Here is a 17,748-nt window from a genome sequence, read left to right as displayed (position 1 = left end):
AGTTGTCTTTATTTCCCTCTCTAAATGAGCTTTATCTATAGGCCCAATTACAAAATAAACTTCAAAGTCAGTGTTAGCATTATACTTAAAACTTTTGAGAATGGGCACTGGACTGTCCATTTTCACATTATAATATTCCAGGTTTGTATCCTATATCCACTGTTTTCTTGTTTCTTCTTTTTTTATTCAATTACATTGCTTATTATCCTAAAATTTACTGAAATTTTTGTGATATCTGCAAGTTTCATGAATGGCTCATATCCTATTCTTGAAGACCATAGCAGTGAAAGAACATTTTCTTCCAAGCAAAATATATTTTTGGTTCTCTGGCCCACTTAAATAAGCTGAACTTAACTAAACGAAGAGCATTTTCTTCCAAGCAAAATATATTTTTGGTTCTCTGGCCCACTTAAATAAGCTGAACTTAACTAAACGAAGAGTTTTGAAATATGTCTACAGAAAGAATTAAGCTTACTACTGCAAGAAGGAAGTTCACTTTCCTCTATTCTTTCTATTTAATTTCCAGAAACATTATCAGATCACAACACTGTCGGCATATATGTTTCACATGACATAGCCTACTGCTTTCAATGTATGTTCCTAGGTGGAAGTTAATTAAAAGTTACTCATACAGACCACATACATACTACAGACTTAGTTCATTAAAAAATTATTTTTAGTGGGTCACAATCAAATGATATTAACCAATAACTTGTAAAAGTAACGCAATTCAACTTTACTGCAAATGCCATTATTAAAGAGTCATATTCTAAGTATTAATATTTCGCAGTTTATCTTGCATATGTCAGTCTAGTCAAGATGAACAATTAATTTCTACTAGTTTTCGTAATTATTTACATAAAAGCCTCCGATTTTGGGTGTGCACAGCTCGAACCAGCCCCACAACAGAAACTGCCACTCTTTATTAGGGCAGTAATATATTCGTCAAAGGATATAACCTTACTTAGACTCTCATAATCAGATTTCATCCCTCTTAGCCCCAAATATTTTCCTAAGCACCTTATTCTCAAACACCCTTAACCTATGTTCCTCTCTCAAAGTGAGAGTCCAAGTTTCACAACCATAAAGAACAACCAGTAATATAACTGTTTTATAAATTCTAACTTTCAGATTTTGGACAGCAGAATGGATGATAAAAGCTTCTCAACCTAATAATAACACGCATTTCTCATATTTATTCCATGTTTAATTTCCTCCCGAGTATCATTTATATTTGTTACTGTTGCTCCCAGGTATTTGAATTTTTCCACCTCTTCAAAGGATAAATTTCCAATTTTTATATTTCCATTTCGTATAATATTGTGACAGCGACGTGAGAGGACTGCTCGTCTCGGGCAGTCCCATATTCTAGTCACGAGACATAATCATATACTTCGTCTTTTCGAGATTTACTTCCAAACCTATCTCTTTACTTGCTTCAAGTTCCCGTATTTTCCCTAATCGTTTGTGGATTTTCTCCTAACATATTCACGTCATCCGCATAGACTATTAATAGTAATACTTAAATATAAAAATCAATATTATGCACATTAACGAGCTTACATAATAATGAAATACAGACTGAATATGATACCTAGTTAAGTACTTTAAAATGTTGTAATGTACAATATAATGTAGAAATAAGATCAGATAGTGGGAGTAGAGAAGTGAAGTATGGACAAAATTGGGAAGAGCAGGAGATGGGAAAGAACAGAGAGTATGTATAGAAAAAGCATTTTAATTTAAGTTTTGAAATGTAACAATTTTTTCTATGGCATTGGGTCATATTTCTTTCTCGAAAATGGCAATCTATGTGCAATATTATTTTGGGTATTTCATTATTATATCATATAGCATCTGTGTATTTTTAGTGCCATTTCATCATTTTCGCTGTATGGTACGGCACACAAAGGGCGTAAAAAAAATTATCTTACTTCTGGTGAAGAACGTGCCTCTTCTGTCCCTGTGACATCAGAGGACTGTACTGCCAAAGGGTCGACATCAAGTTCCGTCTTGATAACATCCATTACAGCTGAAAGAACAGCGTAAGAAAATTACCAGTTTGCTGTATATGAGCTCTTAATATAGATACACGTGTGTTCACCTTAACTTGTATGAAAATGTATGCTATACAGAAGAGTTCATTATATCTACCATATTTGCCTGTGAATAAGATGCATCACTTTTGTTGTACAGTAGTGGCAAAAAAAAAAAAAAAAACAGACTGACCCTTGTAGCTGATTTCAGAGCCTTGCTCACTCAGAGCATGATAGACTGGTAACTCAGACTTTCATGGTTCTAATCCTGCCTGGGAAGGAAACTTTTTTTTTTGTTCCTTATTCAAATTTATTCCAAATACTTTTCGATTGGGAATAAATTTGAATAAGGAACAAAAAAAAGTTTCCTTCCCAGGCAGGATTCGAACCACGAAAGTCTTAATTGGAAGATTGGAAAATACAAAGAACGTAGAAATTGGAAACCCTATCAAGGTTAACTGATGTGAAATTTCAATTTTCTAAACTATTCCAGGTAGGTCTCTGAAATTTTGTACTTTAAGTTTGTAATTTTAAATTGTGTAAATTTTGGTTTTCAAAAATTGCTACTGTTTTGGCCAGAATTTTTCTCTACATATTATTTTACTAAAAAATTAATTACAAATATTTAATCCACCAAAAGTGTAAAAACAGAAAAAAATTCAACTCGAGCGTCAGAAAATTAATATGAAAACAATATCTCTTACTGATATTCTGGCTGATATATATTATCAGGCAGTACATCTCACTCGACGATATGTGTCAGAGGAAGAACAATTGTTTGTATGCATCTGAAGTCTGATTAGTGGAATAAGTAGCTAATCGGCGAAGTATGCATTGAATTATCTCCTGGTCTAGTTGTGTCATGAGTGATGCCTTATTGGTGTTACTTGTGAAGTTCAAACCTGTCTTCGGACAGTTGACTAAATAACAACAAAAAATAGGAGTGTTGGGTATAATCCTGATAGTAAGTTTTGTTAAAAACATATTCAGAAACCTTTACAAGAAAATCATCCATGAAGTACAAAATATGTAGAAAGAGTAGCATTTTCAGCAATGCAAATTTACAGAAAATTAAATTGGAGAAAATAGAATTCTAAGTTTGGTATGATAATAATGAACAAGATCTCTGTCTTTTCTTATTTTCTAGGCATTTTGAAACATATCGACCTAGCATATCATATGCAGAACTTACCTTATATACACTACCACGCTGTGCACACCTAACTTACGCTAGTAAATGACGATGACTGAAAAAAAACTATGTAAACTTATGAAAACATTATATTAGATAAATATTATTTTCAAATCACTATAGATTGTAGACACTATTATAACACTAACAACAAAACTGTCAGAAACTTGCAAATATTTCTTGTACCACAAACAAAAACAAGCATGGAAAACACGTTGTTATGGCTACTAGCAAGAAGTGGAATTTTCCTTTACAGAAGAGTTGTGCTCTCCTTTGTAACTGAATATATTTCAAGGAAAGCAGCCTTTGAAGTAGACCTAACATCTGTTGGATTCTATGAAGAAATATTTCGAGAAGTCGAGAAGCTACACTGGCTCAATCGGAAATCTAATATAATAATGTATGAAATACAGCGTAATATCCAAAATGGTCGAAGAATTCAGAGTGGAGGGCGTTGACGGAGCATTTAAATTAACAGTCAGAGCGCGCAACTTTTTAAAAATGTGACCCTAAACAGCTGATAGACTGGTCGTATGGCCATGAAAATTGGCAGAGGGCATCTTTAGACCATAAACAAATTATTAAAGATAAAAACAAAGACATGATTCTTTTTACCAAAAATGACAAAATCTCACATCAGTGTATGACGATGTCATATCCAGGCTTTGTACACTGGTTTCTGACAAATAAATATAATAATAATAATAATAATAATAATTATTATTATTATTATTATTATTATTATTATTATTATTATTATTATTATTATTATTATATTTGGGAATGTTATACTGAAATTAATAACTTCCATATTTTTAAAGCTAAATTCACAAAATGTTTATCACTAGTATATCTGATTATTAATATCTCATGCAAAAAATTTCGTCCCTCTATGATAAGTGGTTTGCATTTTATTAATAACTTAATAAAATATTGTATTGCTTTATACAAAAAGTCCCTTGCACCACAATTTACATTACTTTTAATTGATATTCACTTATTTGATTCTTTGTATACATTGGAACAAATATTACTATTGGAATTTTGTGTACAGTGAAGAGTAAATTACTAGGGATTTTTATGACTATTAATTTTTCTATTTTTTATTTTATAATAAAAAATTCTAGTAACTTACTGATTAATTTTACAGCAAAACCCTATAGTAAGCTTTGATTCCATGTATGTAAGGATCCATATAAGTGAATATCACTTAAGAATAATGTTAATTGTAGTGCAAGCGACTTTTTATATAAGGTGGTACAATATTTTAATAAAATAATTAATAAAATGCAAACTATGTATCATAAGCGGATGCAAATTTGGACAATTGTCACTATTAAGCAGATATACCAGTGATAAAAATTTGGTGAATCTAGCTTCGTAAGTATGGTAGTTACTGATTTCTCTGTTGTGAATTCTTAAAACTAATGAACTTGGAGAGCTTTCAGTATTGTGTCCCCTTATATGCAGAAACCGGAGAGTTTGCACGAGGAATGCAGTTGAAAATATTCACATTTATTGTTCTTTTATTTGCAACATTGTTGTTTTCATTTGTTACTTGTAATTTATTAAGTTCATGCTGTTGTAATACCTATAACTGTGATGTGTATGAAGGAATGTATTGAACACTTAAATCGTCGCTTTGGTGGTGAAGGGGCCTAACCCACAAAATTTTGATTTTTGACTTAAAACCATTTATGGAGTCAAAAAGTCTAAATTTTACATTTTTTAAAGGTAATAAGCGATTAGTTTAAAAAATAAAGAGATATTTGAATTTTGTGAAAAGCCTTATCCCACAATTACAGAGTTGTGAATAGACTTAAGTGACTTACATCCATTCACAGTTGCAATGGAAGGAAAAATTCTGGAATGTTTGTATGGTTGTGAAGGGTCTTAATCCACCTGAAGTGTCTTATATCCATTCACAATTTCATTTGAATAGGAATGCTCGAAAGGTTGTGAATTGTGAAGAGACGCAAACCACATAAAATGCTTGCTTACTTACTTACTTACTTACAAATGGCTTTTAAGGAACCCGAAGGTTCATTGCCGCCCTCACATAAGTCCGCCATCGGTCCCTATCCTGTGCAAGATTAATCCAGTCTCTACCATCATATCCCACCTCCCTCAAATCCATTTTAATATTATCCTCCCATCTACGTCTCGGCCTCCCTAAAGGTCTTTTTCCCTCTGGTCTCCCAACTAACATTCTATATGCATTTCTGAATTCGCTCATACATGCTACATGCCCTGCCCATCTCAAATGTCTGGATTTAATGTTCCTAATTATGTCAGGTGAAGGATACAATGCGTGCAGTTCTGTGTTGTGTAACTTTCTCCATTCTCCTGTAGCTTCATCCCGCTTAGCCCCAAATATTTTCCTAAGCACATAAAATGCTTAAATTATCTTATTTTTAATTTCTGGAAGCTTAGGAATTTAGACTTGTGGCAACATTGTTTGATTATTTTTTGTGTACTGAGCCATCAAAATCAACTTCTGGTAAAACTGACATAAATCCAAGCTTTGAAAACAGTAGTGATGAATTATTTGGAGATATAAGTGACAATGATCGCCCATACCACCCAGAAGGGGATGATGAAGAGAAACTTCTGAAGATAATTTAGAATCACCAGCACACTCTGATGGACAAAAGATAACAGAACAAGTTGAGAAAAATCAGATAAGCGAGAGGAATGAAGATAGAACAATTTAACTAAGAAAAGGAAACAAAATCCGACAAAATGGAAATGTAAAATTCAAAATAAATTACAAATACCGGTACAGTGGAGACAGATAAAGGGGCAAGAAAACCCTACCACACAAGAAAACACGAGAGTGCAAAAAACATAATAAGGTCTCATAATATAAAGCCATTACCAGTAGTATCATTCACATTTGTCGAAGTTCTACTAAAATGAAGTATCTTGCTTCTGGCTTATCCGAAAACAAGCTATACAGTGGCTATAAAGAATAGTGTGTAGAGCTTGGCATAACTCCTGAGAAGGCCAGTTATTATAAAAAAAATCACCACTGAATTTAATTATGGTTTCCACAACCCGAAAAAGGATCAATGTGATTTCTGTACGCTTTAAATAACAAAGATGAGGCAGAATAACAAGAACTTCAAGAAAAATATGGATCTGGATGTGGCTAGGAAACAGGAAGCAAGTGAACTAATAAAAGAACTAAATCTGAAAATTCATTTTTCTGTTTCACAATGTATGTTTAAAAAATTGTCACACTAGCGTTGAATATTGGAAAACTATATTACATACTGAAATTGAAAACTTTTAATTTCACTACATACAATTTGGGCAACTCTGAGGCTGTAAATTTTATCTGGCATGAAGGTCTTCAGATACAGCAATGTCTTTGGGAAACTTTAAGAAATCTTCATCCAGCAGTACAAGAAGCGATTATCTAGTCGAATACAGCATCAGGACAAAACCGTAACCGTATAAATGTGGCTATGTTTCTGCGTGCTGTAACGATGTTACCTATCAATGTGATTAACCAAAAATTTATGGACTCTGAGCATTCTGAAATGGACTGTGATAGTATCTATTCTGCCATTGAAGGTAGAGGAGACAAGATTCATATTTTTACCCCAGATAGATGGTATACTATTGTCCGAACAGCCAAAATACAAAACCCTTTCTATAGGGTAGTTGAAATAGACTTTGCTGATTTATTTGACTTTAAGAGCTTTTCTGCTTGACTGATAATAAGAACAAGTATGAGGATGGAGGTACCCTAAACTAGTTCAAGGTAAAATGGTTGCAATACAGAAAAGGAAATTCAACCCGCATATTGGTTGAACGAGGATTGAGCGTATTCTCTTCCTGCACTTTCAGCCATCTTACATGTCATACTAACATAACTTACGAGGCATTACGAACGTTCCGCGCTAGATTGCAATATTCCAGCAGGATGGTTGAGCGGATATTTAAAATGTATATATTCATAGCTATCGATATAACATAACATATGTTTCGCGCTAGTTTCTAATGTTCGAGCGGGAATTCGTAGTTGTGAAAATGGCTGCAGTAGGTGATCGTATTAATATTAGAAAGCTGAGCATTATTAATAGTGAAAATGAAACGCAATGGCTGCAGTAGGTGATCGTATTAATATTAGAAAGCTGAGCATTATTAATAGTGAAAATGAAGCGCAACAGTGGTGACGGGAGAAAGATCTGCTTCCCGCAAATATGGAGTGTCCACTTTGTGGGGAGTTTTCGTACTCCCAAACAATAAGGGAATGCGATGAGACGAATGTACCAAATGTAGCGGAGTCAACGATCGCGCATTGGTTTTCATACTTGAGGGAAGTGTGTAGAGGTAAGAAAATGAACTGTTATGGGAGATTGGGTTAATTTAGGATTTTACTGACAGGTTAGGTTAGTTTAGGATTTTACGCACAGGTTAGATTAGGATAGATTAGGTTAGTGTAGGATTTTAGTGATAGGTTAGGTTAGCTTAGGTTTTTATGATGCGCTACGTAATTATTTGTGACAGGTTAGGTTAGTTTAGGATTTTAGTGACAGGTTAGGTTAGTTTACGATTTCAGTGATAGGTTAGTTTAGGATTTCAGTGACAGGTTAGGTTAGTTTAGGATTTTAGTGACAGATTAGGTTAGTTTAGACTTTTATAATCCGTTGGATAATTATCTGTGACAGGTTAGGTTAGGTTAGATTAGAGTTTTGGTTAGGTTAGGTTAGTTTAGGGATTTGGTTAGGTTAGGTTAGTTTAGGGTTTTGGTTAGGTTAGGTTAGATAATGTTAGTGTAGGATTTTAGTGACAGGTTACGTTACCTTAGGTTTTTATGATGCGTTACGTATTAGGTTAGTTTAGCATTTTAGTGACAGGTTAGGTTAGTTTAGGATTTTAGTGACAGGTTAGGTTAGTTTAGACTTTTATGATGCGAAGCATAATTATCTGTGACAGGTTAGGTTAGTTTAGGGTTTTGTTAGGTTAGGTTAGGTTAGTTTTGGGTTTTGGTTAGGTTAGGTTAAAGATTTTGGTTAGGTTAGGTTAGTTTAGGGTTTCAGGTTAGGTTAGGATTTAGGTTAGGTTAGTTTAGGGATTTGGTTAGGTTAGGGTTTTAGTTATGTTAGGTTAGGTTAGGATTTTGGTTAGGTTAATTTAGGGTTTTAGTTAGGTTAGGATTTTGGTTAGCTTAGTTTAGGGTTTGGTGAGGTTATGTTAGTTTAGGGTTTAGGTTAGGTCAGGTTAGTTTAGGTTTTTATGATGCGTTAGATAGTTTTAGCTTTTTATGCCTTATGTAGGCAAATCTGTGGCAGGTTAGTTTGGGTTAGTTTAGGATTTTAGTGATAAGTTGGGGTAGGTTAGTTTAGGCTTTTTTATGCTTTGCATATACGAAACTGTGCAAGGTTAGGTTAGGATAGTTTAGGTTTTAGTGACAGGTTAGGTTAGTTTAGGATTTTAGTGACAGGTTAGGTTAGTTTAGACTTTTATGATGCGTTAGGTTAGGTTTTTGTAGGCTTTTATTTGCTATAAGTTTTATTTTTCTTTCAGACAGTCTGGATCGCCGTTACAAGAACGAATCTAGAATTGGAGGGCCGAATCATATAGTAGAAATTGATGAATGCAAGATTGTACCCTAGATCATATATAAAACAGATCGCTCAAGCTTATGTTAAATTTGGACGCAACTGGAAAATAACGGACGCTATGCGTCGCTAGTGTCGAGAAATGAGCTTGCGATAACAAACACTAGATGGCAGAGTACCTGAAAAGTACATAGAGTAATACGACTGTGGGAAGACTTTTTTACGTGATGCCACCTCCAAATTTCTTTCTCATTGTAAAGTGAGGTTATGTTACAATAAGACTTTGATGTGTCGCTAAATTGTAGCATACAGAAGCTTGTTTTACCCAAATTCATCAACACACATAGATGACATTTTGGTACATGGCTGATATAATGTTGTTTGCGTTCAATATATAATCTGTCATCATTTGATGTACGATATCTAATTGTTTTTAATTTTCAGTATACAATACCTCCCTAGCAACAACTATCACAAAATACTAAAAAGAGCAGATTTGTCTGCGTTTGTTGAATGCACATCATGATGCTCACGAAAAGGCACTAATTTATTTTGTGTGACCAAGATTACAATTTTTGAATATGAAGGAAAAGCAGGTATCCCTCTTCTGAAATTTATCCGAAAGGGGAAGAATTACAACTCCCTCCCCCTACACGTTTTCATTTTACAGGTGTATTATATGATGCGATATTGAAGCAGATAAATAATAACTGTACATTTCTCGTCCACATTAAATTCAACGTGTTCATAACGTAGACCTGATATATTGCTTCATGTAGGCTACACAGCTGGCAGTGTTCTTTTTACAAATAAGCGGTCGTACTAATCATTTTCTTTTCATCTGAACTATTGCTAGAATATGCGTTTGTGTTTTTATTTGCTCTGTATGTTGTTAAATAACTACTGAACATCGTCTTTGTTTAACAAATTGTTCTAGTATTCGTTTCATATCAGTCTTACGGTATTGAATTATGTCCATAACGTGGGCGAGATATTATCAGGCTGGAAAATTCGCTCTGAATGCATTTTTTTTACACAATTTTCTAATTTTCAACAGATTTAAGATACCCTGTGCGGTTTCTCTGCCAATGCAGAGTTAATTGCAATATACGGTAATTCTGTTATTTTCCTGACACTTTTATATCCGTTCTCATAAACGTACTGATTTAGATTCTTTACCCTACTGTAGGTATTTTGCTCTCTACAAATCATCGTTAGTCAAATGAAATAGCCTATAATAGTTGTTTGTAACGAATTAGTAGACAACCTCAATCCCTCCTGACCGCCTCCCTTACGAATTTCTTTCTCGCTTTAATCAAATTTACTTTATACTGGTCCTTAAATTACTGAAACTAGTGCTGAGGTAGTTACGGTGATTTCTGAAGTGAAAATAGTTCAATTTATAAGGGTGAAATCAAAAATAATTTTTGTAGCTTTTCCTTGTCCTTAATTGGAAATTTGAGTAACTTCATATGACGACAATATTTCTTCCTTCTTCTGCAGTTAACATAATCGCAGATGGACATTTCTAAATGAAGTTTGTTACACAGAAACCTTTGAGACAATATTGACACTTGGAGTTCTTTATATAGTTCATCTATAAGAGTTAAACTAGCGCTGAGGTAGTTCCCTTCATACTCCGCTTATTCACCTTGTATACATGAGTCTGTAAACAGGTTAGGTTTGGTCAGTGCTGTCATGGTAATTTTTTTCTTGGCCATACACCCCACCCCTTGTTTTCTCCCTTGAAATATATTTTACTCTCCTCTCTCTATCTCTCCAATTGCCATTTAATTATTTTTTTTAATATTAAAGAAGAAGTAAATAAATTGTTTTGCGTTACAATTTAATTGTACAAGTTTGATTTAAAGAATACACCATGTAGCACCACCATAGATGCACACTTGTCTCGATGAATCTTGGAGTGTATATTTGCAGCACTTCTTGTTTTTCAACCATTATTTTATATAATTCTGGATTCCAGTGCTGAAGAGGTGGGTAATTTTTGTTTATGAACATCAAACAAAATAGGTACAGTAGGAACAGGAAGAGATGATCTAAGATCTGTATAGATCTCCACGTACAAAACTTAGGCACCATATGCCGTATGGCTCCTTACAGACAAAATTTTCATTTCCCCATACGATTAATTAAAAAAAAAATTGTAGGTTCCATACGATATATGGCCTCATGTGGCCTCCATGACAGCACTGGGGTCAGTTAGTTTAGGCACTTTTACACCTTGCATATACAATCAACTGCATCTCCACAAAAAAATTCCTTATAAATTGAACGGTTTTCACTTCAGAAATCACAGGAACCGCTTCACCCAGGTAAGTAGTTAGCAGTTAATCATTTCAAAGCTCTTGTTATATTATGAAATAGCATCACACAATGCTGCCAAAATAAATGTTCCCAGTGTTAAAATTACAGAGTCTAAATTTCGCTTAGGACAGTTTTTGCTCTGGAAAATTAAAGGAAACAAACAGTATATCAAACCAGCAGCTGAGACACAAAGCACCTGAAATTCGAAAGTGGTTAAACATTTTTATATTTCGTTCTTTCTTATTTACCAGCAACAGAAGTACCGGTATCAGATTTTTTGCAGAGCTAATATCAGAGGCCCCTCCTATTAGAGAATGTTTTGAATATTATTATATTCTGGAAAACTACATTGGCACATCAACCTCCCCTCCCCCCGCCTGAATTCTGGGCTGAAGCACGAAAATTTCGAAATGTACAAACTACAGATGCGGCAGAATATTACCACAATGGTCTTCAGCAAGAATTTTGTAAGACATATCCAAATATCTTCATGGTCATTACTTACTTACTTACTTACAAATGGCTTTTAAGGAACCCGGAGGTTCATTGCCGCCCTCACATAAGCCCGCCATCGGTCCCTATCCTGTGCAAGATTAATCCAGTCTCTATCATCATACCCCACCTCCCTCAAATCCATTTTATCTTCATGGTCATTATATGTATTAAAATAAAACATATATTACATGTGAAGTACCTACTAAAAATGAGAGAAATAGAAATGGGAAGGACAATAAAAAAAGTGGAATGGACAAACACTAAGAAACTATTCATCTTGAATCAGTATGAACAATAGGATACTTTTTTTTGGTGCTAGTGGTATAGAATATGAAATTAAGTTGCATCAATAAGTTTTTCGAGTTTAGCATTACTTTAAGTATTTATTGTCCCCTGTTGGAAAGATGGAATTACTTTGTTTGAAACTTGATGAAATTTTATTGTACCTTAACTCAATTTATTAAGGTAAAATAAAATTCAAAATAATAACTGCAGGCCATTTTAAAATAAATCTGTTGGATGTAAATTATTTCTTAATTTATTAGGACCATAAAGGTATTGTTACAAGCGATAGATTGAATCATTTTTATCTTAATAATTTAATGTAGGATGATTATTTCGGGAATTGTTATGCTCTAAATTGTGAGGATATTTTAATACTTTTTTAAAATATAAATTTGGAATATGTTTCCAGTTAGTAAAGAGTAATTCAGAGAGACAGAGGTCTCAAGCATATTTAATGACACATGCTAGAATTATTAAATATGAAAAAAAGAGTTCTTGCACTAACATACTGTTTATAAAGTAACCAAATCTTAAGAAATACAGTATATGTACTGGTATTCTATATAAAGGCATAGGAGTGAATATAAATCTGTTTTAAGGAATTCCTATTTAATATTCCTGCTATAGGAACATGACAAAATAAATACAACGCAGCATGGAAGCTAATTCTACTTTATCGAGTATTGTTGATGAGATGTGTTATGAAGGTAGACCGAATCATTCAATATAAATGTATAAATAGGACGAATAATAATAGATTAATTTCAATGTATGTAGTATCAAAACTGAAAGCGGTAACTAGTCTATGAATGATGTCTTAACAAGTATAAATAAAATGGACTCTTGACAATAGACACACATTTGGCTTCAATAATAACTAGGACTTCAAGGAATTTATGGTAGCTCACCTGTCAGGCAAAACTCTGAATAGTCTGCATTGTCGAACTATAGAAGCGCGATTAAAAAGTATTTTTTTCCCCACCCATTACATATGATTGCTTTTTTCAAGTCCCGGTAATAACATTATTAAATTAATTATCCCACATATTTGGGTGGTGCCTTTCTTTGTTTCTGACATAATTTATGAGAGTTTCTCTTTTACACTTCAATAGAGAAATACAACTTTCAGTGGACAATGAACGTGTAACTCTAATGGAACTCTAAGAACCACAGCATTAATGTTTTCTTCTTTTCTTTCATGCCCTTTATTTTTTGTTGCAGATAACATCATGCTATTGGATAATTATACATGCACCTTTCTAATAAAATTGGCATATATTTCACTGGTCTCAGAAGTAAAATTAAATGTATAATAGCTTCTCGGTGCAAAATATTTACTGAAAATTATTGTAGGATTTGAATAGAAATGCCACTTCTCAGGCAAGGTTATTCGTGGATGACTGTATAATATATAGAAAAAATTAGTGATAAATCTTGTATCACCGCCTTGCAAAACTAGCTTGACGTTATTGAAAACTGGACTACAACAAATAAAATTAAAATCAATGTGAGCAAAAGTAAATCAATATGTATCCTTCTGTAAAACACAAAATTAAATTCGTCTCATATACCAATTAAATGGATCACCAGTGCCACAAGTAAACACTTAGGTACTGTATATATTTTAGTAACAAACTGGTTGAAATAAGTCACTAATATTACAAGGATAGCCTGAAAACACTACATTTCTTTATGCGTATTCTTAAGAAAGCTAACTGAAAGTCAAAAGAATTAATGTACATAACCCATGTTCGGTCCACTGCTGTGGAGTAATGGTAGGCACATCTGACCGTGAAATGAGTGGGCCCGGGTTCAAATCCTGATTGGGGCAAGTTACCTGGTTGAGGTTTTTTCCGAGGTTTTCCCCAATTGTAAGGCGAGTGTCATGTAATCTATGGCGAATCCTCAACCTCATCTCGCCAAATATCATTTCACTATCACCAATCCCATCGAGGCTAAATAACCTAGTAGTTGATACAACATCGTTAAATAACCAATTTAAAAAAAAGACGTCAGATAAGCAGAGGAAGTTACAAAAGCTTGTGGTGGTGAATTTAAAGTTTCCGTGATGTTCAAGAAAGGTAAGTACTACAAATGGGAGGAAAAATAGATAGCCTATATTGGTATATTCAGCACATGATATTACACAGGAGATATCACCACATATGGTTGTAAATAACCAAGAACATTTTAAATCTGAATGTGTATTTTAGTGTAATCAAGTGTTGCTTTGTATAATAAGAACTGTAGGCACTGTGTATAAATCTCGATATGCATCTGAAAAAAATAGTAATCAACTTGGCAGAAATGTTCGTGTGTCACAATATAATTCGTAATATTTTATTTGTTAATGGCACTGTTATTTTGATTAAAGTATGTCAGCAGTTACATGTACTACACAAGTGTCTTAATTCTTTGGAAAACAACTATTTATGTCATTTGGAACAATAATATGAACATTTTCCATTTTGGTAATAAATTAAGTGGCAAGAAAATGTTCGTCACACCATATAATATTTCATATTTTTTACACGATTAATTATTCCTTTTCATTAAGATTTTCTGTTTATATTTTGGAATGCTTACGTTAAAAGACAGTGATGTCTCTTTCATAAACTCTTAAGTATTTAATTAAATATCCTGTGAAGATCATAGTTACTTCGAAAATGTTATGTGTGTCACTATGGAATGACCCATCAGTACTGTTAGTATTGTTACAAATTACAAAACCTGAAACTGTTAAAATGGGATCAGGAGTAGTGACAAAAAAATGTAATGTTTTAGGCCTACATCAACATGACTATTTTAATCCAGTGTCTAATAGTTTTTAAGATTTGAAGGCCTTTTGAGGTAAACAGTATTGAAAATGTGAGGGAAGGGGTATTTCTTGGTAATGGATTAGGCCTGTATATTTTATATTATTAACTATATATTGTTAAAGTACCTAGTAAATATCGTAATATGTATATTATATAATACTGTAAACGAGACATCACAGGCTGCAAACTAGATTATTCTTGTTTTTGTATAATTATACGAACATGTATGAAATAAACAAGACTACTATTGCTTAGGTTAGGATAGTATTACTTATATATTGTAATCAGGCTATATGCACAAATTTTCCAATATACTACTATCATAACTAAATAGGTAATGTTAACATTAATTTTCATACGTTTTTGTGGTGCAAGTTAAAATAATTCAAAGTAAAGTATAACGAAACTCCGACAACATTATAATTATGAATGTCAAATTCTCTTATTTTATTTATTTTTCAGTGTTTGGTCCCTTATTTCCCATTATTCTTTGGATTTATCTTAGTAAAATATCAATTAACGGATAAATTATGTTATACACTCAGTTGATAATATAAATAATATTCACGACAAATATATAAAAACAGAAGAGATAACGAATCATAATTTAGCCGACCGATAACTTTATAACATGGTCTACATATTCTATATTCTATATAGGTACATTGGCTTTGCGCCGAGAGATTGTATTGCATTCTATTCAATACAAAGGCGTACTTTATCTTATCTCTTCGCTTCGCCCACGTGACAACTATATTTAGCTCCCTCGTTCCGAACTTGCCGCGGTCATATAGGCCAATAATATTTATCCATGGTCATCAGTTGTCGACAGTACATACGAGATAATCTCGTAAGCAGGAAATAATCGATTTAGACCGACCAGACCGGTTCAGAGTTCGTGTCTCGTGATGGTGTTGGTCGTTGTGCCATCTGTTGACGATTATTGAACTACATCAAGCCGGCCTCGACTGCAAACCCTAAAGCCTATATAAAAGAGCTATCTGTTAGTATATATATATGATCTAGGATTGTACGTAGAAAATTTGAGGCTGGTGGTCGTATTGTGGAGGGTTCTTGGGTTTTGGGCATGATAGATCGTGAGACGAAGGAAGTGCGATTGGAGATTTGTCCGAAAAATAAGGGGGACAAAGATACTTTGCTTATTCGGAAACATGTCGCCGCTCAAACCACAATAATGACGGACTACTGAAAGGGATATGAAGGCGTGGATGTTAACAATTTCCGCCATTTGACTGTGAATCAGAGCCTCAACTTTGTTGATCCGGAAAGCGGTGCATGCACGAATTTAATCGAAAACGCAAGCGATTGAGTGTGGCTGTCGTGAAGTAGTGATTTTTTTTGTTTTTTTTTTTTTTTTTTGCGTTGGCAGTTGAGTGCGTCATTGTCTATCATAATGGCGGGCTTCGAAAGAAAGTTCAGTTGTGAAATTTATGTGTTTATTGTAGTATTATATGCTCTAGTTGAGTGTTTTTCAGTGGGTATTGAATTAATAACAGTTCTGCGTTCTTCACATTACATCGCATCGTGTGTTTCATATGACTAAAATCGTTTCACTGACTAGAAAACAGAACGTTTGCACTCACATTACGTTGGACAGTGTTTAATAATGTAGTTTTTCTGATTGCACAAAAATTTCAAATCGCTTTATCTCGAAACTTGCTCACTGTGGAGTAGGGCCATTCACTACCAAAGCGACGAAATGTGTATTTAGGCCTATGCTGTAATAATTATTAAATTAAGTTTTTATACATTGGTATGTTGACTGAGAATAATGTTCTGAAATGTAAGAAGATCCTTTAGAAGTTTTTGTCATTCAAATTAAAAATATCTAAGTTGTACTTACAATACTTGTATTCAGCGTTCAGAATAATTAACAAGGTATTTATTGGAGGTGTTTTTGGCAGAACCGTCTTAAATATTAACAAATACCAAGATTAGCGCACAACTTCTTCGCCAAACTGCATATACAGCAGGCAAGGAGATCATGACCGCCGTGAAAGATCACGCAGAATTCTAATTCAGTGCGTTCGAAACACACTAAACATAGAGATGGGTCGGAGCAGAGCCTTCTTTAGTTACAAGCCGGGGCATGGGTAGGTTTGGCAACGCAGAGTGGAGGCGGGAGATTTTAGAGTGATATTATGTTTGCTCATTGCTTTCGTTATACGTAACGCGTATTTTTTCAATATCACTTCATGCATATAGGTAAGATCAAGATTCAGAGTAGTGATGTAAATTATTAAGGGTTCGAAAATAGTGTTTTATTGCAATCAATTAGCTATACTTCAAAATACGGCGTGAGTAGGCTACTTACGTACAAAGACTGCCACTTAAAATAATTACAAAAAACATGTTTTTATTGATAGTACGAAGGTAAATAAATAAAAAAGGTATTCCTTGCACCGAAAATAATAAAATCAATAATGCAATAAAGACGTAAGTTCCATTCAGTTTACAAATTTGTGGCTAGCAAATTGACAATGTTTTGCGACTTAATGGTGTTTCATGTGTGAAAGGTTTAGGATATATTTTAATATTATCTTATGCGATTATCTATCGTGTTTTTCTACAAATATTTCAGATGCCTAGAAAGTGCTGTGTGCCTATGTGTCGTAGCAACTACACTTATAATTTAAAAAAAAATGAAAACATGTTTTTTTTATTGATGGTACAAGGGAAAATAAATAAATACTTAAAGAAATGTTACTTGTACCAAAAATAAATAAAATAATGACGTACTTTCGCAATACCCTATTTCAATCAATTAACCATTATCTGGCTAATAAATTGACAATGTTTTACCGCTTAATGTTGTTTCACCTCTGACATGTAAGGTGTAGGATATCATATGCATTTTAATTTCATGTGATTATGTCGTGCTTTTCTATAAATGGTGAATGTAGAGTATCCAACGCCCACTGAGCGAATATTTCACTTTTATCACTGCCAATGTTGCGCTATAATCGTATATGCAAGGTAGGCTATAACAAAAACCTAAACTA

At 33.5% G+C, this 17,748-nt stretch overlaps 1 protein-coding gene across 4 annotated transcripts in view; it reads right to left on the bottom strand.

Annotated features, from left to right (window-relative positions):
• The window catches only part of LOC138710253 (zinc finger protein ZFP2-like), a 52,618-nt gene extending 35,871 nt beyond the window's left edge, over nt 1–16,747 (bottom strand). For all 4 annotated transcript variants that reach the window (XM_069840956.1, XM_069840955.1, XM_069840957.1 and 1 more), the window contains exons 1-2: nt 16,590–16,747; nt 1,935–2,032 (exon numbers count right to left, since the gene is read on the bottom strand). In XM_069840956.1, the coding sequence (XP_069697057.1) occupies nt 1,935–2,027 (93 nt within the window). In that variant the 5' untranslated portion in view covers nt 2,028–2,032; nt 16,590–16,747. The remainder of the gene's footprint in view (nt 1–1,934; nt 2,033–16,589) is intronic.
• Between the last annotated feature and the right edge of the window lie 1,001 nt (nt 16,748–17,748).

This window comes from Periplaneta americana, chromosome 12 (genome assembly GCF_040183065.1).
Source record: "Periplaneta americana isolate PAMFEO1 chromosome 12, P.americana_PAMFEO1_priV1, whole genome shotgun sequence".
In the NCBI taxonomy this organism is placed as follows: Eukaryota; Metazoa; Arthropoda; class Insecta; order Blattodea; family Blattidae; genus Periplaneta; species Periplaneta americana.
This window is presented reverse-complemented; position numbering and strand designations above follow the sequence as displayed.